General features: G+C 45.4%; 1 protein-coding gene across 2 annotated transcripts; it reads left to right on the top strand.

The window, feature by feature from the left end:
* The first annotated feature begins 363 nt into the window (after positions 1-363).
* Positions 364-23341, top strand: DCLK3 (doublecortin like kinase 3). 2 transcript variants are annotated; one of them, XM_065665396.1, is made up of 5 exons: positions 364-502; positions 13457-15345; positions 20649-20781; positions 21672-21839; positions 22684-23341. In XM_065665396.1, exons 1-5 carry the CDS (start codon positions 433-435, stop codon positions 22878-22880), a joined length of 2457 nt encoding a protein of 818 aa, XP_065521468.1. In that variant the 5' UTR covers positions 364-432; the 3' UTR covers positions 22881-23341. The 2 variants fall into 2 exon arrangements, with proteins under 2 accessions (XP_065521468.1, XP_065521469.1); XM_065665397.1 differs by having other exon boundaries at positions 22687-23341.
* Positions 23342-25016: the final 1675 nt, after the last annotated feature.

Raw genomic sequence — 25016 nt, forward strand, 5'->3', positions numbered from 1 at the left:
GCGGTGTCTGGCTGATGGTCGGGTTTGATGATCATGAAGGTTTTTCCCCCCTATCTGATCCCGTACCAAGAGTGCTTAGCACGGAGGGGCGCCCGCACTGCCCCTGGGTCTCGCATCCCATCACCAGCGGCCCAGCCGCGGGGTCCCCGAAGCCCCAGCACACAACCGGCCCCCGGCGGCCACGGGGACCCCCGCGGGGGAGCACGGCGCCTTCCGCGGGCGCCGACGGAAGCGGGCCCCGGGGCCAGGCGGGGGACGGCGGCGGGGCTGCCCGCGCGGGGCGGGCCGTGGAGGGGGTGTGCCCGCTGCGGTGGCCGCTCCGCGGCGCCGCCTCCCCGCCCGCTCCCTGCCCCGGCAGCCGGGAGGCGGCGCGGAGGTAGCGCGCCTGCGGTGGGGCGCGGTGCGGGCAGCCCTCGAGCCGAGCCCCGAGCCATGCCGGCCGCCGCGCCGCCGCCGCTGCACCCCGCCGCGGGCTCCTGCTGCCCCTATGGCCACTGCGCGGGTGAGTGCCCGTCCCTCGACACCCCCATCCCCAAAGGGGTCTCGGTGCGAGCGAAGGGGGGGGGGTGTGAGGCTGCTCCGGCGGCGGCGAAACTTCCTTCCCCCCCCGTCCTTGCGTGTGTGTGGGTCGGGGCGAGCTTCTGGTGGCGTCTGGGCTTGAGATGCGGGTGGGGAGAGACGGGGAAAGGAGCGGTTCCCGCTGGGAGAGGGGTTCGGGAGGCTCGGTCTGGCTGCCTGTGCGCCCTCCCACCTCGGCAGCCCTGCGAGGTACCCGGGAGCAAGCTGTGAAGCCTGAGGGTGCGGGCGGTGTTTGTTACTCCGAAAGGCACGCGCAGTGTCACTTGCCATATGAAGGTTAGAAGTAACTTGCGCTCTTAGTGTAGTCGGTGCGAGCACGGGTGGCTTGGAACGGATGCTCGTGTGCTGCTCGGAGAGCGCCGATGCTCTGCAAAGAAAGTAAACAGCACCCGGTGTAAGGAGCCTGAGGAGTTGCAGAGCCGTGCGTTAAACGCACTTCAAGGGGGGGAATTTTCCTTCAGCTGGGAAATTGCCGCAGCTGGAGCTAAGCGGGGTACGGGCGGGGACTCGGGGTCCCATGAGGATGCTGGCAGCCAAGCCTCTCTGTGGGAAAATGCTGGTTGTGCCCTTGTATCCCCTGGCTCCTGTAGTTACGCTGCTTGTGTTTGCTCCTGTTTAAGAGCAGATACTTACAGGAAAGCTGCTCCCTAACTTTTCACTGCGCAGCGTTATTGCCTGCCTTCCTTAGGGGACATTCAGTGCAGCGTCAGGAGGACTGGGCAAGCGACTGTTTGAGCTTCATGGGATGGTTTTCAGGTTGGCAGACACTGTTTGGACGCCCTAAACTGAAACTTTTGCTGCGCTCTGTACTGAAAGGTTTCCTTTTAAAACAAACCAACCAGCCAGCCCTCTGCAATAGGGTAACAAAACTCTGCCTTCCTTCCTTCCTGAGCATTTGCATTGCAACCTGTGTTGTGTGAGGCGATAATCTTAGGAGTTTATTGCCAAACCTTGCAGTGAATCATGCATGCTTTTACTGCTAGCTTTGTACAGAAATAGAAATCTACATCTATGCTTGTTTGCATGCAAGTTTGTCTTCCCACCTCGCGGTCTCCTTTCCCTATAGCCACCCTCTTTCCTCTTGACACTTCTTGGGTGGCGGTTGTATTTTTTATATGGTCTAAATGCAGTTTTGACTCTTTGAAGCGCTGAGAATCAGCAGAGTCCCAAAACAGCCAGCAAGTGAAACCGAGCATACAAAACATATTACAGCTACGTGATGTGGTAGGAGTGCAGTTATTATAGCAACTCCGTCATGCTCTTCTCAGGAGGTGGCTGAGTTTTGTGTCTCAGGGAGGCATCCTGCAGCTCTCTGGATAAAATGGATATTGCAGGCTTAGAGTCTCTTTCTTGTAGGGTAAAGGGTGTGGTGAAAAGGCATGGCCCTTGCCATGAGCCTTTGTGTAGGATGTTAGGACACACCAGCTGAGAACTGCTTCTAGGAAATCTCATCTGTGGTTCGTTAACCTGAATTGGTTAATTGGACTTAAACTGTCAGCAAAGATAACTTGGTTTTAATTCAAGGTATTGGCAGCAGTTCAAGCCTGTGAATTTCAGCTGGGCTAAACTTACCTTGTCTTTATTGCGGGGTTTTATTTGAGGTGGAATTTATACCCGAGTTAATTACCTGGGGCATGCTAACCTGAGTTTTGACTGTATCTTTACCTGGTAGTGTCACTGTGTGCTTTGTATCTGTCTGCGCGGCTGCTTTTTCTATTCATGTTCTGCAGAGCGTCACAGTTTTGGCATCTGTGGGACTTTGAGCATGTGGTGACGAAGGGAAGTTGTGTGGGATTCATTTCCCCATTTCTAAGATTGCTTGGCTTAGTTTGTTTTTTCTTGCAGAAATATCTATAGTTGTGTAGAAATCAGGGAAGCCGGTGGTCCTTCCTTCTCTTCCAGCAGCTCCAGGCTGAACTGGGTTGGTTTCTGTCTCCTCTTTTCCTCCTTTGACTCAATTCCTGACCGTTTAACAACATTGGAAATCGGAGTTATATGGATTTTCTTGTCAATATAATTAGCATCATAACATTATGGTGGCTTTAGCAGCCTCTGTTAGATCAGATCCAGATTGCAGTGAAAGTAGTGTGAATCTTTTAACTAGCTTCAGCGCAACTTGGTTCAGAGCTGAAAAAGTAGGAGTTGAAAGGTGAATGTGACACTTCACAGTATCCTGTTTTCCAGTTTTTCCTCATTTTCAGGGTATGGGGTCTATCCTTTTGGAGTGTGCAGTAGATACTGGAAGCAATGAAAAGAAGGAAAGGGAGCTACTGCCTTGATTGGCTTTAATGTAAATTTGGAGTTTTGGCAGGGCTTGCAAATTGTCCATCTTACCTAGCAGCAGTTTGTCTTCACTGCAAATGCAAGTCAGGCTCGTTTGCCATCTTCCCTCTGTGGCTGGTTTAATTTGCTCAGTCTAATTGTTGTAAGAATGCAAACCAAGTATTTATGTCGGATATTCTCAGCAGAAGCACTCAGCAATCATTCTGAGAACACCCTCTCCCACTCAATCAGTATCGCTAGCCTGCACATACACTCCAATTTTTCACTTGTCACCCCAAATAGTGTCGTTAATGGAGACGCCGAGAAATGTCTGCTGATGTGAAAATCCTGATCTTTGCGCTTGTCATCGTGCTTTTAAGCCTAATTAGCACTGGCTTAGAGTTTCCCTGAGAAGCCCATTCTCTCTTATAAGTTCTCCAAACCAAGTTTTTCTGCAATGTAGACTTCAGTACATGAGTCTCTTCTGCGAAAGTGGTTCTGTAATAATGGTTGGGAATTCTACATTCACATCCGAGTTAACGTCTCTTCAGTGTACTGAATTTCCAAAGAAAACTTTTGGGTAATTGCCCCTTTTTGCAAACCAGATGGAGAATCAGACTCTGGCTGGGTCTTTCCTTTAGTTATGCAACAAGTTTATTGGTAATGAAGGATCTGAAAGGCTAATTAAACCCTCAGTGACACCTCTGCAAGCTCTCTTATTTGCAGTGGGTTTGCTCAGTTGCAACTGATTAGTCATCAAGCTGAGATTTGGGAAGCGATGCAAATAAAATCTCCCACAAGAAGAAACAGAATCCTGCTCCTTTGACTGAGGCAACGTTGGCTAACGGGGTTAAAAAGCAGTGAAAGCTTACTTTGTGCTGAATCATGAATAATTGATCTGAAATGTATGGTGGTTCAGGAATCAAGAGCATCAGCGCGAAAGCATACACTGAGCCTGGAGAAACACACGCAGGACTTTGCCAGATGGATCCTGGCAAATAGCATAGTTGTGTAAGATGGTTTTGTTTGCCAATGTCAGTTCTGCCCCTCTCCTGAAGGATTATTGATGGAAGTCCTGGACTGACAGGCTCGCCTCCCTGGTTGCTGGGGCAGACCCTAAAGCTGTCAAGCTGCAGAAAGCAGCCATGGCTGTTCCCAACAAGACACACAGGCTGTCATCTTTGAGAGAAATGAAACAAATGAGGAGTTTCATAATACCCTTTTTTTGGTTTTATGCAGGGTAACAACTTGAAACTGAGCCTCACACCTCCAAAGGCACTGATTCATTTCACGTGCGCTCTTACATCGCGCTTAGTCTTTACAGATTATGCAGCTGTATACTTCTTCAGAGGGCTTTCTTTATGCTCGCTTCTTGATTTGCTGCCCTTAAAATGTCAGAAGATAATGAAAGTGGGGTTCTGCTCTTAAAAAAAGCCCAGAAGAAGTAAAAACAATGACACTTGTGACTCACTGCAAGACTACATAAAAGCTTTACCTTCATCTGCTGCTCTGGGGGTGATCCAGCTCAGTTGAGCGCTGCCACATGGCAATAGCCATCTGTGTTTGCTGTAAATATTTGAGGTTTTAATTACAAATGGCTTGATTTAGAAGACTTTAAACCATGCAGTGGGGTGGCTGCGGGCCCACAGGGGAGGGAGGTGAGCTCCTGAGAAGGTAGTTTTTGCCCAACCACCGTTGCCAGGTCGGAAAAGGGAGTGTAATGCTGAGAGAGCAAACCAGGCTGCCTAGCAGCAGTCTGGACCCTGCAGCTTCATCCATGGACATGAGAGGGTCAGGGAACGCTGCAGAGGGGCTCTGAACGTGAAGCAAAGGAAAAGGGTTAAGAAAAGAGGCAAGGAAAAGCCAGGGGTTGTCTTTGAGGAGAAAGAAGGAAAGGGGGCTGCTAAATGTCATTTATCCCTCGTGGTTTTCATACAGTAAATAATGTCAAGTGTTGCTACGTGGTGAGAGTGCTACATGCGTCTCACTGCAGGATGGCACCCACTGTGGAGCTGGGGGTGACACAGAGGAGCCATACATCCTCAGGTGGAAAAATCCAGAGCTTATTGGTCCATCGTGGAGGATCCAGTGTGGGCATCCCATAGGCTTCTGCCCTCTGCTGAAGTCCAGCCAGTTTTCCACCCAGGCTGTCCCTCCTGACAGTGCGGCTCATCTGCCTGCCTTTCAGCTGCTCCAGTACTATTTGCCCTCTAGGATCCCCCATAAACTCAGAGGTCTGTGTCCCAAAACTGGCAGTGAAAAGGGAGGAAGAGAAATAGGCAGGGAGAAGAGAGTCGAGCCCCTTTTCCTTTCTTTCTTTCTTTCTGCAGTGAAAGACTGGGGGACAATGGCAATGGGCAATTGTGGAACTGAAAGAGTTTGGAGGTCTCCAGTTTCCATGATAGAATGCATGTTTATTTTATTCTTAAAGTAAAAAGCAGGCATGTTGAAGATATGGTGCATGATGCGAAGTTGTGAAGTCTCCTCGCCTGCCTTTATGAGGGCAGGGAGTGGGTACAAAGGTATGTTTCTCCCATACTCTTGTACTCTAGAAGAAGCCACTAAGGACATTTACTGTCCTCGCAGCTGATGCTTTGGCACTCATTTAATGGGACCAGACACCTTTGGCCAGGAGAAACTTCAGTCCCGCTGATGACCTGTGGGATAGAAGGAGCAGACCTTGACACACAGCTGAGTTTACAGGGCTCGCGATCAAATTCGCATGCAATGTTATGTTTTCCTTTAAGCTTGCTTGCTGTGAACGTGTGAATGATAATGAACTTGGAATCTCCAGTATGGCTGGAGATGCCCAGTAGGGTAGCAGAAATAATGTTATAGAAATTAAACTGATCCCCCCGTCCCTGTGACAGTGTTAAAACTGTTCTTAGGTGATGGTTTGGTTTGCCTTCTGCGCCATTAGCTAACGCAGATAAGAATTCTTGCAAATACCAAGATGTTGGTTTTTAATGTAATTGGATAAAATACACTTTGTAGATTGTGCTTATTTAATTTTGTTTAGTCATGCTTATAACACCACAGGATTTACATTAGTATGTTATTGCATAGTATGTTTCATAACTGCCTTGCCATCAGATGTATTCTAGCCACATAGAATTTGTTCAATGTTTTTGTTCAATGTATTAAAATACTGGATTTCTATGAGGCCAGGTACTTATAATCTAACATTATTGAGGTTACAAACTCGGGCCTTTATGGCTATTGATTAGCAGCACTGTCCCCCCCAGCGCATGTTCCCGTACATTAATATATGAACATTAATTACACTATCAGATGCTGCTTTTTTCTCCCAGGGTCTCTGGCTCCATCAGTGCGTATGATGGACAAAGCTTACCTAATGAGTATCTACTTACTGGTTAGCCTGGTTGCTCCTGGCCTTCCAAGCATGCTTTTTGAACCCTGCTGTTAACACAGGCTTGTTAACTCATGGGCTTTTCTGTCATGGTTATTGCTAGAGCAACAAACATGGATTGGCATCTCTGTGATACCTGTAAAGAGAGCGCATGAACTGCATTCAGTGGAAGTCCAGGTCTAAAAAATAAAGTCAAAAGGGCTTTGACTTGGGGAAGAACATAATGTGAGATGCCCGGGTCCTGACTTTTGGGAGGATCTTTGTGTTGTGTTGTATTACCTTGTGTCTGAAGTACCTCCTCCAATACATTCTCTTGCAGCTGTAAGCAGTGAGCAGGTCTGCCGATCAGGTCTTAGGATATTGTTTTGGCCACCAGCATGTGATCCTGTCTGAGAAATACAGATTGACTGCCTTGAAACCCTGTGGAATTGGTTGAGAGAAAATCCAGTTCTTCAGGTTGACATTGCCTTATGCAGAGAAACCATTCTTCTGCCTATATTCTTTCACTGTCCACTTTTCAGCTCTCCCAGTTACAGATTTTTTTATGGCACAGTCCTGATTCCAGTTTATCTGTAAAAGAGGCTCCACTGTGCCTTGGTGTAGACACAGGAAAAACTGTATGCACTTCGAAACTACCTTGTACGCAGGGAGGAACTGAAATCAAGTCATGCTGATAACTTCTGATTTTGTCTTGTCTGGCTGATGACCTTGGTGATGTTCTGCAATAGTCACCTATTCATGTGCATGTAGTTTTTCCTGCTCTTAAAAAAAACATCAAGGTGAACTGATATGGAGACGACAAAATCAAGTAGGTTTCATAGAATCATAGAATCATAGAACAGTTAGGGTTGGAAAGGACCTCAAGATCATCCAGTTCCAACCCCCCTGCCATGGGCAGGGACACCTCACACTAAACCATCCCACCCAAGGCTTCATCCAACCTGACCTTGAACACTGCCAGGGATGGAGCACTCACAACCTCCCTGGGCAACCCATTCCAGTGCCTCACCACCCTCACAGGAAAGAATTTCCTCCTTATATCCAATTTAAACTTCCCCTGTGTAAGTTTTAACCCATTACCCCTTGTCCTGTCACTACAGTCCCTGACGAAGAGTCCCTCCCTAGCATCCCTTTATGAAGAACAGCAAAGAAGCAGACCATAGAATGGTAGAATCAACTTGGTTGGAAAAGACCTTTAAGATCACCAAGTCCAACTGTTCCCAGCACTGCCAAGGCCACCACTAACCCATGGCACTGAGGCCTCGTCTACATTGTGTGTGAGCACTTGCAAGGATGGTGCCTGCAGCCCTGCCCTGGGCAGCCTGTTCCAATGCCTGAGCACCCTCTGGGGCAGGAATTGTTCCTCAGCTCCATCTAAACCTGCCCTGGGGCAGCTTGAGGCTGTTACCTCTGTGTGAACCTTTGGAGCTTGAGCTAGCAAGGATTCTCCTGCTATGTTCATCACTGTCTCAATCCAGTCCTCGTGACATTTGACTTTGTGCTCCGGATTTTATCGGATGCAGTCTGACTGCCTTTTGCTGCTGCTGAAATAACCAGTCCTGACTCAACCACAACATTTCAACCAAGAAACCTGGAGAGGGGCTTTGGACAGGGGCCTGCAGGGACAGGCCAAGGGGAATGGCTTGAACCTGCCCGAGGGGAGACTGAGCTGAGCTCTTAGGCAGAAGCTCTTCCCTGTGAGGGTGCTGAGGCGCTGGCACAGGGTGCCCAGAGAAGCTGTGGCTGCCCCATCCCTGGCAGTGCTCAAGGCCAGGTTGGACACAGGGGCTTGGAGCAAGCTGCTCCAGTGGAAAGGGTCCCTGCCCGTGGCAGGGGTTGGAGCTGGAGGAGCTTTAAGGTCCCTTCCAACGCAAACCATTCTATGAAAATCTGTGCAGTAAAACACTGTAGAACGTGGTGGCAGGCACGGGTGAGCAGCAGGGAAGGAAGGAGAGGGTCCTACAGCTCTTGAGAGAGAAGTTCACCAGTGGTGTTTTCCAACAGTCGAGCTGTACATAATGCTCATGCAAAATTTACTTGCTGTAAAAGGATGCCTGTGATCATATTTTGTTTCCATGTAAGCAGAGGACTCAGACTGCACCCTGGACCGAGCTGCTGATGCACACTGGTAACCCTGTGTGAACTACACACTTGGCTGCTCTGAGTTAAAGGCCAGATGTGTTCTTAACCCTCAGCTTTAAGACACTTGTTGGTAACTTTCACATGAATTTAATGGTTTGGGTTCCAATGAAGGTTATTTTTATTCCCTATAGTCATTATTTTCCGTGCCCTCAGCAGAGATTGCTGGGGCTATGGAAAAACCAGACAGTTTTAGTTCCCTTCTTTTCCTTCCCTTTTGAAAGTGTTCTGTTTATCCTGTATGGGCACCAATACGTAAAGAAACCTCCCAGATGCACGCTTTCTGTCATGTGCAACTTCAGTTGCCTGAAGACTGTTGCTGATGTTCTAGGGAGAACACTTGCTTGTGTAAGTGGAGGCTTTTGTATCGATCCAAGGTCCTCTAAGGAAATTGCAGGGCTTAAATGACACCACCTTATTCACAGAAAGCAATGCCATAACTGGATCCTATTTCAGTGTTGCCTTCTGGTTTCAATTGTGTGGAAACACTCCTTGTAAAAGGAGCAACCTGTGACTTGATGGCAGAATCGGCCGCCGGATAAACCATTCAGTTAATTACTGAGGCTGCAGTCCCACATAGGAGAGCCAAGGAGGAATGCAGGATGAGCAGCAGTGGTTTAATGAATGAACAAGGACTGGGCAAGGCAAGGGAGAAGTTCTGAAGGACAAATGGCAGCAGTCCGTTTTTGGTTGCCAGAATAGGTCACCTCTGGGAAACCCTGTTACTCTGGTGCTGTAGGGAGAATAGTGATGCAAGTCCCCCACTATGAAGATGAGGATTGGTTGAAGCTCTGTATGCACACCTTGTTCAGAGCTTATGTCTTCTCAGTTCCCTTTATTTTACCCCAGGTCCAGATTATGGGCCAAACCCCACAAGGAGAGGTCTTCTAGAGGAATTTTTGCTGTTTCCCCACTATGCTTTCCTCTCCCCAACACAGTAGGACTGACTGTGACTACCATGCACTCACACATGGTTTATGAATTGGCTTTTAAGAATGACCCACAAAAGCTGTCCTCCCTGCAACAGCCATTTTCTCTCCAAGGACCACCGATGCTTTGGTCAGTAGGTGCTAAATTTCGTGTTCCTGCTACCTGTTTGAGCCCCCAGATCCCTGTTTGTCCCATTCTTCCTGCTTCCTAGGGACTTGGTGTGATCATTTACCTTACAAGACCATCACGTCTTTACCATCTGGAGCTCTCTAGCGCCCTGTAAATCCCTGTTTTATTTGTTTGGGTGCCCAAGTACGCAGCTTAGATGGCGTAAATGATGCCCATGACCAGCTGTGCTGTGGCTGCCTCATCCCTGGTCGTGTTCAAGGCCAGGTTGGATGGGGCTTGGAGCAAGCCGCTCTAGTGGAAGGTGTCCCTGCCCATGGCAGGGGTTGGAGCTGGGTGAGCTTTAAGCTCCCTTCACCTCAACCCGTTCTATGATTAGCTTTCAGTAAGACAGTAAAAGAATAAACACATTTTCTCCTCTGATGTATAATTTGCTAGGACTTAGACTCATTGAAGTGTGTTTCTGATCCCACCTCCCTCTCCCACTTGTATATAAATATGGAAGCAACATTTTGAAGCAATATAAGTTGCAGCTGGAGCATTTGTGTATGTGTGTGACCTTTGAAGGCTTTCGAGAAATGCTTGTTACTGCTTTAAGGGTGTGCACTTTCCTGACAGATTGAGGCTTGCTTGACGGGAATCAGTTCAATTAAATATAGCAGAAGTGGAAAATAACATAAACCCTATGTAATATATAGTCATTGTGGCCACCACTTGAACAGGATTTGACACTTCCCCTTTCTCAGGAAAAGGAGATTCCTTTCCACATGCATTTAAGCATTCACGTAACTTCCTCTTTCATCTTAGAAATAATATAGGGATGCTGGGGAGGGACTCTTCGTCAGGGACTGTAGTGACAGGACAAGGGGTAACGGGTTCAAACTGAAACAGGGGAAGTTTAGATTGGATCTAAGGAGGAAATTCTTTCCTGTGAGGGTGGTGAGGCACTGGAATGGGTTGCCCAGGGAGGTTGTGAGTGCTCCATCCCTGGCAGTGTTCAAGGCCAGGTTGGATGAAGCCTTGTGTGGGATGGTTTAGTGTGAGGTGTCCCTACCCATGGCAGGGGGGTTGGAACTGGATGATCTTAAGGTCCTTTCCAACCCTGACTATTCTATGATTCTATGATTATTATTATTATTCCTAAAATGATTACATATTAACTTATGTCTTGTGTCAATCTTCATTTTGGCTAGGAATTTAGCCAGTTTAAAAAGGACAAAAGCACGTTGCTGTATTGTTCTTAGTAATTACACACAACTGCTCTTATTCCATTAATTACAGAATTAATAACTAAATTTGGTTTCTGGTTAAAGCTTAGCCCATTTAGTGAAGAAAGAAAACATACTTGATGTTTGGGTAATTGAAACGATCAGCAGTGCAGCCAGGCACTTAAAATGAATGGGTTATAGCAAGGTGTGATAATGGCTGGGAGAAACGTAATCCCTGCGAGAAGTCATTATTAGTGCAGCATAGGTTTTAAGTAGTACCAAGACTGTGAGCAGTACAAATGTCACGTGCTGTTCCGGTAAGTGAGATAGCGCTTTGGTGACAGTGGGCATGCAAGAACCTGGAAATGTTGATTAAATTCAGGGCTTCAGCCGTTCCTGGTAACCAGGAATGTTCTGGAGTTGATTCAGATTTCAGAGGACTATTATTAATCTAAATATGTTTTTACCAGCCCATTCACAGTAGGCTTTATTCTGGATAGAATGTAAATATCTGCAGCAGAATCACTAGCAGGCATGTAGTCATCTTTTGATAACAAGGAGCTCATCCTCAAAAAGCAGAATGAAGACAGAAATAACTTGTACAACCACAAAGTATTAGTCACATGTAGCTTTTATATAATGCTTACGTCTTCAATCCCTGTGCTAGCAGTTGGGCTTCTTCGTAATGTTTATTTGGAGAGAAGTATCTCTCTCACTTGGCGGGGGGAATAAAATGAAGCCAAGAGTTAAAGGACATACTGGGGGCACACAGCGCTTAACTGGAGAGAGTATTGCAACTAAGAAGCATCCATCATAGAATCACAGACTGGTTTGTGTTGGAAGGGATGTGAAAGCTCACACAGCTTCTCTGGGCACCCTGTGCCAGCACCTCAGCACCCTCACAGGGAAGAGCTTCTGCCTAAAAGCTCAGCTCAGTCTCCCCTCGGGCAGGTTCAAGCCATTCCCCTTGGCCTGGCCCTACAGGCCCTTGTCCAAAGCCCCTCTCCAGGTTCCCTGCAGCCCCTTTAGGCACTGGAGCTGCTCTCAGGTCTCCCCTTCAGGAGCCTTCTCTTGTCCAGGCTGCCCCAGCCCAGCTCTCTCCGCCTGGCTCCAGAGCAGAGCTGCTCCAGCCCTCGCAGCATCTCTCTGGGCTTGTTTGAGCAGGTCCACATCCTTCTTGTGTTAGCGGTCCCAGAGCTGGATGCAGTACACAGAGCAAAGCCAGCAGCAGAATGGAGATCTGTAGTGGTGTCTTCTTACGTGCTTTCCCCACGCAGCCACTGGCCTTTCGGATGCGCTGTTTTGGCAGCAGCTTGAGTGAATGCTGCAGCATTTGTTATGTTTTCCCTCCTGTTTGTTTTTCTAGGTGAGGAGGTGTATTTCCGCTTCATTCTATTATGCCTTGGTGAAAAGGACAAATAAAAACGCATAGCTTGAAATACTGAAAATAGCTTTTCAGCTGCTGAATTCCAAACTGTAGTAGGCTTAAGCCTGCCAGCATGCTTGAACGGGTATGTGTTAAGCCCAGCGCCCAGGGGAAGGCTCATATGTGCAGATTTTCCTTTGTGGCTTTGTCCATGGCACTGTGACTACGTAATCATAGGAATATAGGAAAATGGGTGGGATGCTCTGAGAGATAAGCCATTTGTTATAGGAATTGCCCAATTCTAGCGGCTTTCTTTTGTCTTGGTCCTGTTCATACCTATTGAATGGTTTTTTTCCTAACTGAACTACAAGACTGTTAAATGGAGTTGGAAGCACTCTGTGATCTCAACCTGAAAGTTTATTTCTCAAGGCTGAAAAGGACTGCATTGTGATCAGGTTTTAATCTTACTATGTACAAGAAATCAGAGTCTTTAAGGGGACATTTTTATTCTTATCTTATTGTTGCATTTATAGACCGTGAATTATGTTAAAGCTTGGTTTGTCCATAACCATATGTGATGATCTCAGTTCTGTTCAGAATTACAAGTAACAAATGGTGCTGTTTTCTTTGGTTGGTGTTCTAAGTTGAAATATTGGATGGAAAATGTTTAATGTCCCTAGAGGGCATTCAGGACTTTGTGTTATTTTACATAATTTTTAGACTAAAAAAGTCAAACCAAAATTATCAAACAAACAACCAAAAAAAAAAGATGCCCTTCCTTTAAGGGAAAGAAAAGAAACTTCATCACTATTAAATGTGCTATGAAATTCCTGTAAAATTAGAGCAAAAGTAATGCTTTTTAAAAAGAATCTCATGTACTTAATTTGTTATAGAAGTCTAGAAAATTAATGAATGGTCCAAGGAAAGTGGAGGTAGTTATTTATAGGAATATAAGGCCGCACACACATTGCCATCTGGTAGCAATTTTGAACCAGAAGTAATTCATTTCTTTTACTTCATGCAATGTAGTTGTGGAACTTGTTGCTGCAGGGTTTACAGAGGCCAACATTGTAATGGGGTTCAGAAAGGAATTGAGTGTGTTCGTGGTAGGTGGATTCGTAAGAGAATGCTAAACAATCTGGACGCAATCCTGGCACAAGTCGCCCCATGGTGTTTTGAGGATTTCTGGAAGTTGGGAAGGATTTAGGACAAGGATTTGTTTCCAGTATTAATATCTTTAAACAGCATTTCTCTGTCACAAAGACAAAGTGCATTTACGTTTTCTCCCTAACTTGAACGTGTTTGTAGTTGTGCGTACGTGGAGTTACTCCTTAGTGGCAGTTCAAGTTCTTTATAAGCACTGAATGCACCTACCCCTACTCTTTTCCGTCACATGCATTGACATGTAGAAAGCTTTTACTCAGAAACATCTGATGATGCAAAAGGAATAATATGCCTGCTCTTTGTTTGCTTTAGGGTGCCGGGCCTTGTTTGAGCATTCGTCACACAACTCAAGCTCAAAAGTAAAAGAGAGGAAGCTACAAGGGACGTGTCCTCCTCTTGGTCGTGGAAGCTATGGAAAAGCTTGTTTGCATGAGAGCAGTCAGAGGTCCCCGCTTTTTAATCCCCGTAATGGTTTTCACACTTTACATTCAGAGCACAGTCCTGTGAAGCCAAGGATTATTACAGTGGTGAAACCTGGTGGCCACACGCTCAGAAGGATAACCTTGCTTCTCAACAGGAGGTCGGTCCAGACCTTTGAGCAGCTGATGGCCGACATTTCAGAGGCTCTGGGATTTCCGCACTGGAAGAATGACCGTGTGCGAAAGCTTTACAATCTGAGAGGCAGAGAAATCCAAAGTGTTTCTGACTTCTTCAGGGAAGGTGATGCATTCATAGCGATGGGGAGAGAGCCCCTCACTTTGAAGGACCTGGAAGTGGTATTACAAGAACTTTATCCTGAAAATCCATACGCTGCCAGTGCTGCCATTCAGCAGACTGAGGAGCAGTCCCAAAAGCTGATGAGCAGGCTGTATGACAAGGCTTCCAAAGTGGACGGTGGCTTTGATGAAACAGAAATTGCCAAGAACTGCAGCAACGGCATGTCTCCCAAAGTGGCAGCTGGACATAAAGGAAAAAGTCAAGCCAAGGCAAAGCAAGAGGAAAAGATGAGAACAAAAAAGAAGTGGAGTAGGGAGAGCTGGGATGGAGAGCAAGGGGTGAAGCCTTCTAGGAAGATCCGGGAAAGCGAGAGGTACTTCAGCCGTGAGCGGAGTCCTGAGGATGGGTTAGAAGAGAGTTTGGAGGAGGTGGTGAGATGCGAGAAGTGCGAGCAGGAAAGGCAGGCCAGGCAGAAGTTAGAAAGGGAAAGGCGGGCTGAGGCCTCGTTAGAGAGCAGAGACCTGACCACGGGTGCGTGTCAGAGGTACCACATAGAAAGAAACGCAAAAATCAGGAATTGCCGGAAATCCTCAGAAACCTGTCTGGAAGGTGAGGACGTTGGTTGGAAGGATAACAGCTGTAGGAGGACGTGGAAGCCCCTGCTTAGGAATGTTAGTGAAGGGCTGGAGAAACAAAAAAGGAGCGTCGAGAAGGAAAGGGATGTGGAGAAACATGAAAGCCATGGGAAGGAAGTGGTAAAAATCAAGAAGAATGCTGTAGAAGGGCTGCAGCTAACTCGGGAAGTGAAGGAAGAGAATGGGAGTAGCTGCATAATGAACCAAAGTGGTTGGCTAAAGAAAGACACTCCGAGGGATGCTGAGAAACCATCTAAAACACATAGGGAGGGCAGAGAGGGACAAAGAGCTAAAGAGGAGGGTGCCAGAAGGGAGGGGAATATCGTGTGTAGAGAGAGTGAACTGACGCGACGAGAGAAAACAGGGGAGCGCAGAGCCAATAAGGAAGAAAGCAAGGCTCAGGGGTTGGAAGGCACAAGCCGGAGGCATGCCATTAAAAACAGAACTGATGTGGAAAAACACTACGAGATTGGCAGAACTATTGGGGATGGGAACTTTGCAGTGGTGAAGGAATGTCGCCACTGTGACTCCAACCAGATCTATGCCATGAAAATCGTTGATAAATCCAAGTTGAAGGGGAAAGAGGACATGATGGAGAGTGAAATTCTGATCATCAGGAGTCTCTCTCATCCCAATATAGTAAGCTTAATTGAAGTGTATGAGACAGAAGCTGAGATCTACCTAATCCTAGAGTACGTCCCAGGAGGGGACTTATTTGATGCCATCATAGAAAGTGTGAAATTCACAGAGCATGATGCTGCTGTCATGATCACTGACCTGTGCGAAGCACTGGTTTATATCCACAGCAAGAACATTGTCCACAGGGACCTCAAACCAGAGAATCTTTTGGTAAGTATTGGCAAACACATTCCACGTGAGCAGGAGCTGAATTCATTTTCCTTTTAGTTGCCGGTCTTTGACTATTTTGAAGCAAATACTTTGTAGGGAGAATGTGCTGTGGCAGCTCTGTTTGGAGAACAGGTATAACTGTGAAGTGAAATTAGCATTACAGTTCACCTCACGTAGATCTCCTGTGCATTGCAGATAGCAATGCTTGCAGATAGAAATGCAAATAAAAATGACCTCGCTTTCAGGGCTAGCGAGCATTTGTGTCTTTCTGGAAGTCTGGTTTCAGGTATGAAGGATGACCCTTGTACGAAGCACACACTGAACCATGAGGCCTTGCAGACCAGAATTTATCACAATTGCTAATTTAGCTGATTTATTCAGCGGACTTTTTTTGTCCACTACTGCAGTGGTTTTTATCTTGTGACCATTTCTTTTCTTAGGAGCAGAAGGGCGATGCAGCTGATTAAAATAACCTGGCAATAAAACGTGTTTTGGTGCAAACCAGCACTAAAGCCCGCTCAAATACTAGCTTCATGCCAAAGAGAAAAGTTCTTTTTTTTCCACCGCGTTTCTGAGGCTGCATTCTCTGCATTCGGCACTGAAATCAATAGAATTACATGTGTGAACATGCAAAGAGATGTTTGCAGTGCTGGCGCTTGACAAGACACTCATTGTGGAACAGTAACAGTAAGCAGCTCTCCCTTGCTAATTGTGTGTTAGAGGGTTCCAGATTTCCTGATAGATACCAAGTATTTGCCAGTCATTAATAATGAGTGCAGCCTCTAGGACAGGCAGAGGTTGCACAAGGACCTGAACTTCTTACTCTCAGACCTTTTGACTAAGCAATTGCACTTATACAAGACCTTCCTGCGTATCCTGCTTAGTCCGATGGCAAAGCTTGTTATGTGGTCTGTGTGTAAATAAAAGCTGGGGAGTGCAAATGGCTGATTTCCTGGAAAAAAGTAGGATTGTTGGCCCCGCTTTCTTGCCTTGCTTTGCCAAAACTTCAATTAAAACCCCAGGGCTTTCTCCAGAAGCTGATTTTTTTCCATTATGAACCAGGCTCTGCGCCTTCCTATTTGCTGAAAATAAGCCAGCGCCTTTGAAACACCTGAAACCAGATGTTTCATTTCCCTCTACAATATGTAATCATTGCGGTGATGCAGGTGAGCAAGGAGAAACAAGATACAGGTCCATTCTGGTTGTTCACACATTTAGCTCACAGCACTGCAAACCGGAGATTGCTGGGCAGCGGCAACGTTGTGCAGCACTGAAATAGTCAGGTTGCCCGTTCTGACAGTCAGAAAACACTTGTCAAGGACAGGCTGGCCCCAAGCCTGTATGTATTTTGTCATAGGAGACCAGTGTTCCCCAAACACTGGTTCCACTTTCACTGTGGGAAGGGAAATTGTACCTGTTCCAGTTTCACCTTTAGCTGCTTGTTAGTGAGTGTGATGTTTTGCTGCCTGTTTCAACAAGCCAAATGAGTTTATAAGCTCTTGATAGTGTTGGATAGCTGATGTACCATCTAAAACACGCCGTTTGGGCAAGATTCTGCCTTGTCTGGCTTTTTAATGTATTCTCTCTGACTCGTCTGACAGGACCAGTAGCAGCAGAGTAGGAAGGAGACCTGCCACCTGTTTTTAACATCAGCCAGTGCTCCACAATAGCAAACAGTACTGAAGCAAGTTTCAGGGGTTGATCTGCTGCTGTTGGTGGGTCAGGGGCTGGGGGGAGCCTTCTGGGAGGAAGCACAGTGCTGGAAGTGCCAGCATCCTGCAGGGATGTCCTTGGGTGAGGGTTACCTCTTGCTTCACTTCAGATTCCTGCACTGCAGATGTTTAAGTCTGAATTAGTGTCCCCAGACTTTCTCTGTACACAGAGGACAGAAATAGGGATGTACTTGCAGGCTGCTGACTTGTTGGTCCTACTTTGAGATCTTCTTTTGGTCAGGTGACTCTCATCCTTTGTATTGGTGGTCAACAGTTTTCTCCCTCTTTCCAGCAAATGGGAAATGGAAGGAAACAGATCCTTGGGCTGTTTTACTAAGGCAATGAACTTGTCTATTGTAAGCCTGCTTTGTGTGAGAATCCAGCCCTGTTCATGGTGACATTTGAACGTAGTAATTTCCATGGCAAATGGCTCATCTCCTTCTGAGTTGGCATAGAAGCAGCAAACTGGGGAAAATTAAAACTGGAAGGAGAAGAAAAACCATTTCTATCCCTACAGAAGAAAAGGTGGAAATGCACTTTGATGTCCAGTAAACTTATTGATACAGGAGAGAGCTGGAAACCAGGGTTAATTATTAGTTCACTGCACTACTGCTCCTCTTATGGAACTGTCCTCTCTAAACTTCTGTAGCAGTCCACCGTCACTGTTTCTAGTTTCCCTCCGTCCCTCTTTTACTGCTGTGTCTGCCCACAGTGATCAGAGTGGTCGCAGCATTGCTGTGAGGCACAGGGATGGTGACTGGCAGTGCAAGACCAAAACCTGTTTGACTGCTGGTGTGAAGCCAGCTGCTCCGACTCCCTCCTGGCTGCTAACAGAATCACCTCATTTAGGACGAGGTGTTCAGCAGGGAGAGCTTTGCCACCAAGGATGAGCAATGGGATGATTTTGGTCCCACGAAAGAAGCCAGTCATTTCTTTCATGCTACCTGGAGGAGCCGAATTTGCTGGCAGGGTTTTTGTGGAAGGGATGTTCAGTGCTGCAGGTGCTGGCATTCCTTGGCTTGTGAGAAGTTAATTTCAAAGTGTAGTGGCGTTTTTGCAGGTTATGGGTTGTAAATGGCACAAAGTCACCTCCTTGCTCCATTGTAGGAGGAAGGGACAGGGTTATGTTTGTGACTGTGTGCTTGTCTCTTTGTACGCTTGTGAAACATACATACATGGCAATTGTTTAACACTTGGCTTCATAAATAAGTGTTATAACTCTCTGTGTGTTTGAGTTTCTGCCCTCTGTTTTTCTAAGTTCAAGTACATCCTTTTTGTCCTTTTAACTTTGCTTTTGTGACGCTATTTACGTCTGCACAAAGCACTGTTAGAGGTTTCTGAGTACATTTCAGTTAAACCAGTTTACTAGTTACCTGTCAGGAGCTTTCAGTCTGATAGAGATTCTTCTAGCTAGCAGCAAGGGATGTCTGAAACTTTGGCGTGTAAGCAGTACCTTTTCTTAAGTGCTATTTCCAATATACAAAACATCCCATGGGCTAACTTGCTGTAAGAAGAATCCGTGCTACCATATGTATGTGCATACAGAGAAATATTAATGCTATAAATCATCATCTGCCGATCTGCCGATCACAAGGTAGATATAAAACCAAACAGGAGCCTGCAGTACTGGAAATCATCAACATACAGGAGAAAAGGAGATCAATTTGTCCTTTCTTGGAATATTAACTTGGCTTTGTACTAGTGTATTACTATCTTCTGGATGTATGGCTGGGATAGCCAGAAATCCTCAGGCAATATCCTGACATCCTTCTATAGCATCTGTATTGGAGAGAGCAGTGAGCAATTCTGACTGCCTTTAGTCCAAGACTACCAGATACTGGCTTCTCTTGCAGCTGAGGGACACGAGTAGTTGTACGGCCCAAGTTGGCTGGCTACAGAAAGTGTACTGAATACTGGGCTTATCTCCATTAAGTACAGGCAGCTAAGAGACGCAACAGTTTTAAATGGACTTTTGGAACCATTCTTTTTAGTCTTGAATGTAAGACACAGAAAAGCTGTCTTGTAGGTGTTACAGTAAGGCTGGTATGTTTGTTTAATGTTCCCATTTTTCCTTTGTTCTCCCGAATTCACAGAGCACATACTGTAGATGTCAGAGGCTAGGTTTCTATGGAGCAGGTTATATGTTTCTTTGGTAGTGCTATGAGTAAATAATCTGGCTTCAGAAAGCTGAGGAAGCTTTTCTTTCTATAATGGAGCATATTTGCATGCTCAAGGTGATGCCAAGTGACAGGAAGGTAGACTGGAGAGTACCAAGCTGAGGATGAAAGGAGCATTCCTCCCTCTGCCTGAGCTGACTTTGAGTTGTTCTGAGCACGGTGTTAGTGAGGATGCTGAGGAGTTCTGGGCTGATGCTTTCAAGTGTGCTGACAGGTTACATGCTGTCTTGAAAATGATTGTTACAAAGCCGTGAAAATACCCCCTCAGTGCATGCTCTTCCTGCCTGTCCCGTTAATATATAATGAAAGCTCAGTGGGTTTGTCCTGGAGGAACAGATGGTGCAGTGTTGCCACCTTGTGCTGTGATGAGAGATTAGGAGCCTGGCATGGAAGAGAATGGCTTGGAAGTGACCTCAAAGCTCATCTAGTTCCAATCCTCTGCCACGGGCAGAGACCAGGTTGCTCCAAGCGCTGTCAAAGCCTGTATTTTTAGTGTTAATACAGTAGCACACAGGGAATTAATTGAAATCCCACGTGACATGATTTTCTTCTATAATCGTAAAAGCTTTATTTATAAAAAAGGAAAATATTCTCCTATTTCCTATGCTCAGTGATACAAAATTGAACATTTCATCGGTGAGGTGCTGTAGCATTGTGCCACTATTACCTCTTTTGTTAGACATAGATGCTGCTCTAAGGAGTAACAGGTTTGCAATTGAATCTTCATTTCTATCAGCTGTTGTGCCCGCAGCACGTCGTGGCAGAACATCATCATGAGGTTGGCTAATGTCATAGGGAAAATGGCTGTGGCACTGTAGCCGTCTCCTGCAGTTTCAACTGAACATTTGTAGCAAACTTGATTTTCAGTTTCATACTGAAAAATGCTTTTTCTTAGAGAAAACAGATCCCCCCCCCCCCAATGGTTTGCTTAATCAGCAGCAGAAGACTGCTTATGTTTTCTATAAAGAAGATATAAAGGGATCAGCAGGCTGTAACGTATGCCTACCGTGCTCTTTGTTGCTTTCCCAGCACTCCCAGAAGAGTTTCCCAAGAAAAAAATGACAACATTTAATCGACTCTTGATTATTTTCCCTTCCTCCTTTTCATTCCTTGGAAACTGCAGCGTGCCAGGCTTTGTAGAGCAAAGTTTCCTTTTCCCGTGATTGCCTGTCCTCTTAAATACGTGCACCCGCTTGGAATACGGGGGGAAAAGCCACTTTCTGAACACTGTTTATCAGAATACTGTTTCCATGTGATGTTGCTTTACTTGAAGGCACTGTTATTAGACCTTTTATAACTTTTACAACGTTTATGAACTCTTCTATGAACTCTCCCTGTTTATTATTAACTACTCAGTCTTCGTCTGTCTCATAATGCATCTGGACTAAAGATACGTATTTTTTGTTGCGCGTAGGTTCAGCATAATGCAGATAAATCTACTACACTGAAACTAGCGGATTTTGGCCTTGCAAAGCAGGTGACGAAACCCATATTTACTGTGTGTGGAACACCGACATATGTTGCCCCTGAAATCCTTGCTGAGAAGGGTAAGTGTCTGGACTGCTTATTTGCCATAAATAATACAGTTGTTCTGAACTTTCTAATCCTGGAAATACCCCAAAGTGTTTCAGCCTTTGCAGGGTGGGAGGCTGGTGAAAGGAAACCTTTTAGCTTTTGACAGACACAAGCATGACATCAGCCGTGTTCGCGTTATTAATGTCCGTGGTAATGTAACACAGATTTCCAAGCAGAGAAACCATAAAATGTCATAGAAGGTAACTGCTGAATTTAGGAAATGAGCTGAAGTTCATGTTGGAACCTGAGGGTAGTCAGCCCTGTTTCATGACTGCACCCCAGCAACCTTTCAAGGCCCCTAATGATGCGAAAACACTGTGTGTATGTTAAAGTTGGATAACAAGCTAAAACGTATTTCCCATTAGAAGGTATTTTGGAGATTTCCTATCCGAAAAGATTCAGACCTGCAAAGGAGTCAGTTTTGTTGATGAGTAAAGCAAAGCTATTTCTGTCTTTTGTTGTGCGGAGCTGGGTTGCACATCTCCAGTTGTACCCAGTTTCAATGGAAACTTGGCACTCTCTCAGTGCTTTTCTGAAGGGAATCTGAGGAGGACTGTTTTAGGAATATATGCTGTGTTTTCTCAATGAGTTTCCAGTTGACACTGGCCTTGCGAGACACTGTTTGTGAAACACGAAGAAGAAGAAGAAGAGGCACTTGGTGAAAGCTGTAATTATCGCCAGGCAGAGCAGCCCATTTTGCAAGCGTGATGCACCAGCCACCATTCTTCTGCTGACCTCATCTATTTGAGAAACTGAGCAGAGCTTCTGTATTCCTTGGAAAAGAGAATGAAAAAGAAACAGCTCTCTATCGGTTGTGTTTTCTTTCTAAACCAGGCCTTTTGGTTTGTCTTGTCTTCCTTAGGCTATGGGCTGGAAGTAGATATGTGGGCAGCTGGTGTGATCCTTTACATTCTGCTCTGCGGTTTTCCCCCTTTTCGCAGTCAGGACCGTGATCAAGAGGAGCTGTTCCAGATCATACAGCTGGGTCACTATGAGTTCCTTTCCCCATACTGGGACAATATTTCTGCAGGTAAGATTCAGCATGGGTAGCAGGTCTGAGAAGTGACAGGCTTCATCCCAGTAGTGAGAAGAACTCCCTTTTGTTGAGGACAGTGAGCTCAGTGAACCTTGGGGGTGTCTTACAGGTCTTTTGTGTGATCCTGTGTTTGCTTTAAATGTGGATTTAGTCTGCTGTTACTATCAATGAGTGTGAATCTGAATATTAGGTCTGATGATTTAATGGATTGCTCCCTTTCTGAGGTAAGAGCAAGTGCTTAACCTTGCTTGCAAGGTGAAGAAAAAGGTACCAAAAGAATCTCCAGGTTTCTGTAAGACTGTGAAGATGAACACAAAACTCCCCAAAACTGAGAATGAAATCCTTGCTCTGCAGAGCGTGGTGTGGATTCCCTCGTGAGATCAGTGGGGTCTGCACGCAGTCGTTTTCAGCTCCTCGCAGGCTAGCACAGTGTCTTCTGTTCACTCTTGAAAATCAGAAACCCTAACGCCCCTCTCTCCATATACAGTCTTTTAAAGAACATGCCCAACAGCACACTATGACTTTTATGCCCCTTGAGAGATGAGTTACGAAATGCTAATTCCTGTGAATAGGATGCCTACAGCATGCTTTCAAGTTGAAATTCCCTTCCATTTCCCCTCCCTTTCTGACGGGGAGAATGAAATCATGCTGGAGTTCTAACATCTCATGTCACTAATTCTAAATCCAGTTGTTAGAATATCTCTTGGGGATAGTCACTAAAGTCATTCTGGTAATACAATAAATCACAGTAAGAAGGACGTTTTGTGTGGGTATAACTGTCAGCACCAGCACATCACTGTTCTTTTCCCCCTCTCTCCTTTTCTTTCTTTCATAATAGCAGCAAAAGACCTCATAACCAGGCTGTTGATAGTGGATCCCCAGAAGCGCTACACAGCACGCCAAGTACTTCAGCACCCTTGGATCAGAACAGCTGGGAAAACCAACAGCAGGAATTTGCAGAAGGAAGTGACGATAAATATTGAGCGTCATTTCCGGGCCCAGCGCCGGAGGGAAGCTGCTGCTGAGGACACATGAAACCTCTTCGAGCTCCTTTAGTCTTCTTTTTATGATTAAACAATTGTTTATGTTTTCTTTTCTAAATGAATTGGGCCTTTAGTGTATAGCTGTTGCTAGCTATCACCATGCCTTTGGGGGTTGTGATTCTGAAGGACAGAGATTGATTACATCCATCTCCCTCTCATATTATTTGTGAGTCTCTCTATTGGCAGCAGTGGAGACTGGATGTTTCGTGGAGGGTACCTAATAGTTTTCTTTCCTGATTTGGGCTTCTACATTACAAAATGTATTATCTGTTGTAGAAGACAAATGTTTGCTTCTGAGGCTGACACTAGTGATGACTCTTCTCTTGTCTCTTTTTGTATGGTATCTTCCAGGAATTTTATGTTTATAATGTTCTGTGTTTGTAATGTTTTTCGAGCTAGCTGTCTGCATACACCTCCTGCACTAATTCTATCATCTGTCTCTTCACCGATTCCTACTAGCAATGGAGAAGGTGAAGAAATAAAACAGAAGTAAATCTGTTCTTTAGCTGTAGGATATGTTAAATAAGCAGCAAGATACTATTTGTTAAGTCGTGAGGGAAGAAAAAGCCTTCTAGATTAAATCAGATGTTTTAACGATATATCCCTCAGCAACATCTCTAATTGGATGCTCTTGGGACAGGTTAAGAGGTGGTACAATGTTTCTGCTAAATGATGGTGGTGCTGTGTAATGTGGTAGTTTCATTTGGTCCGGAGAACAAGTGGGAAGATCTCTTGACCGATACCTTCTCATGACTGTAATAATAACTATCAAAGAGCTTTTCTTTCTGTTCTAGGAAGTCAGAAGTTGAGCAACTCTAAGGGAGCTTTGGTTCTTTTCCCAAAGATGTATTTATGGAATGATAACCCATAGGAGAAGCCATCCTCATACATCTGTCATTGTTCCGTGCTGATGGAGAAGAGAAAGCTGGGAAGCTGCTTTTGCGACTTAAGTTAACCCTTGCCTTCATGGTTCCCCTTCCATCAACACACTTCACAGCTGAATCACTTTTATGTGCTTTTCCAGTGTAGGTTAGCAATTGTTTGGGTTTTTTTTCCCTGTTGTCTTCCCTGGGAACTCTTTCTTCCTTACTTTCGTGAGAATGGACAATGGGATGAAATTACATTAAAATGCAGCTTGGGGAAAAACAACAGCTTGTTGGCTATGGGAAGGTCTCCCAGGGGAAGTGTCAGATGCTTCCCTGCATGTGTTTTTATAATGTGATTTGGTGCAGTTCTAAAGAAATCCTGGGGGGGAGAAATTCCAGTCCTGAGAAGGTCCATGACCTGGAGCAGCGTTTGAGTCTCAGGATTTTGGGTTAGCAAGTCAAATCCAAAAAGCACTTGAGTTGTCCATTTTATAGTGCTCTGTCCATGAGTCCCATGTGCTGGCAACTAATATTGGTGTTAAAATATCAGTAATATAAGCATTGAATTCATAGCTTGTAGAAATGAATGAGGGTATTTTCTATTTGCAGAGCTGCTGCTCTGCCTAGGTATTTCACAATGGAAGTGTCAGAAGCATTTTGGAATCAGTAGAACATTTTCACACCTGTATGAACCAGAATGTTATTTTTGGGGAGTGTGGGATACTGTCATCGTGTTTCTGTTTCAATTTGTGACTGTTCTGCTGCGAGAATGATGTGGGAAAGTAGAGACAACTTGGCTCTTAAACGAGAATTGCACTTTCAGTTGAACCGGCTTATTATTTTTACTACACATTGGACTAAGACTTGCTGTGGAATTCAAGGATTTGTAAACCAAACCAGTCAAATCTCTGCTCTGTGCCCAAGTAGGATGTATCATACCTCTGCTTTGGAGGCTCTGAGTCGGGAATATTTTCCCTTTTCCTGAAAACAAGAATAGATTTAAGTGCTTTCCTGAGTTAAGGCTATGTACGCCCTAATACTCTTAAGAACATTACGTGGTCTTTGAGTACTAGTAATAACTTAAGTGTTATTTTGGATAGGAAACGATGGGCAAATAGCCTCTGACTTGCCACATTATATTTTGTAATTATCTTATTTTTAGTATCTTAATTTAGGAATAAAGTTTGAAGTGACAAAAAAAGAACATTTTATCAACCATGATCTGAGTTTTGCAATTGAGTTGCCTTTTTCCCTGGAAGAGC

This window comes from Lathamus discolor, chromosome 2, assembly GCF_037157495.1.
Source record: "Lathamus discolor isolate bLatDis1 chromosome 2, bLatDis1.hap1, whole genome shotgun sequence".
NCBI classification, from domain to species: Eukaryota; Metazoa; Chordata; class Aves; order Psittaciformes; family Psittacidae; genus Lathamus; species Lathamus discolor.

Excerpts from the sequence above, each read along its gene's own strand:
- DCLK3 (XM_065665396.1), top strand. The coding sequence starts at position 433 with ATGCCGGCCGCCGCGCCGCCGCCGCTGCACCCCGCCGCGGGCTCCTGC. Across the intron at positions 503-13,456 it reads CCCCTATGGCCACTGCGCGG|GGTGCCGGGCCTTGTTTGAG; the intron begins GTGAGTGCCCGT and ends TGTTTGCTTTAG. Across the intron at positions 15,346-20,648 it reads TCAAACCAGAGAATCTTTTG|GTTCAGCATAATGCAGATAA; the intron begins GTAAGTATTGGC and ends TGTTGCGCGTAG.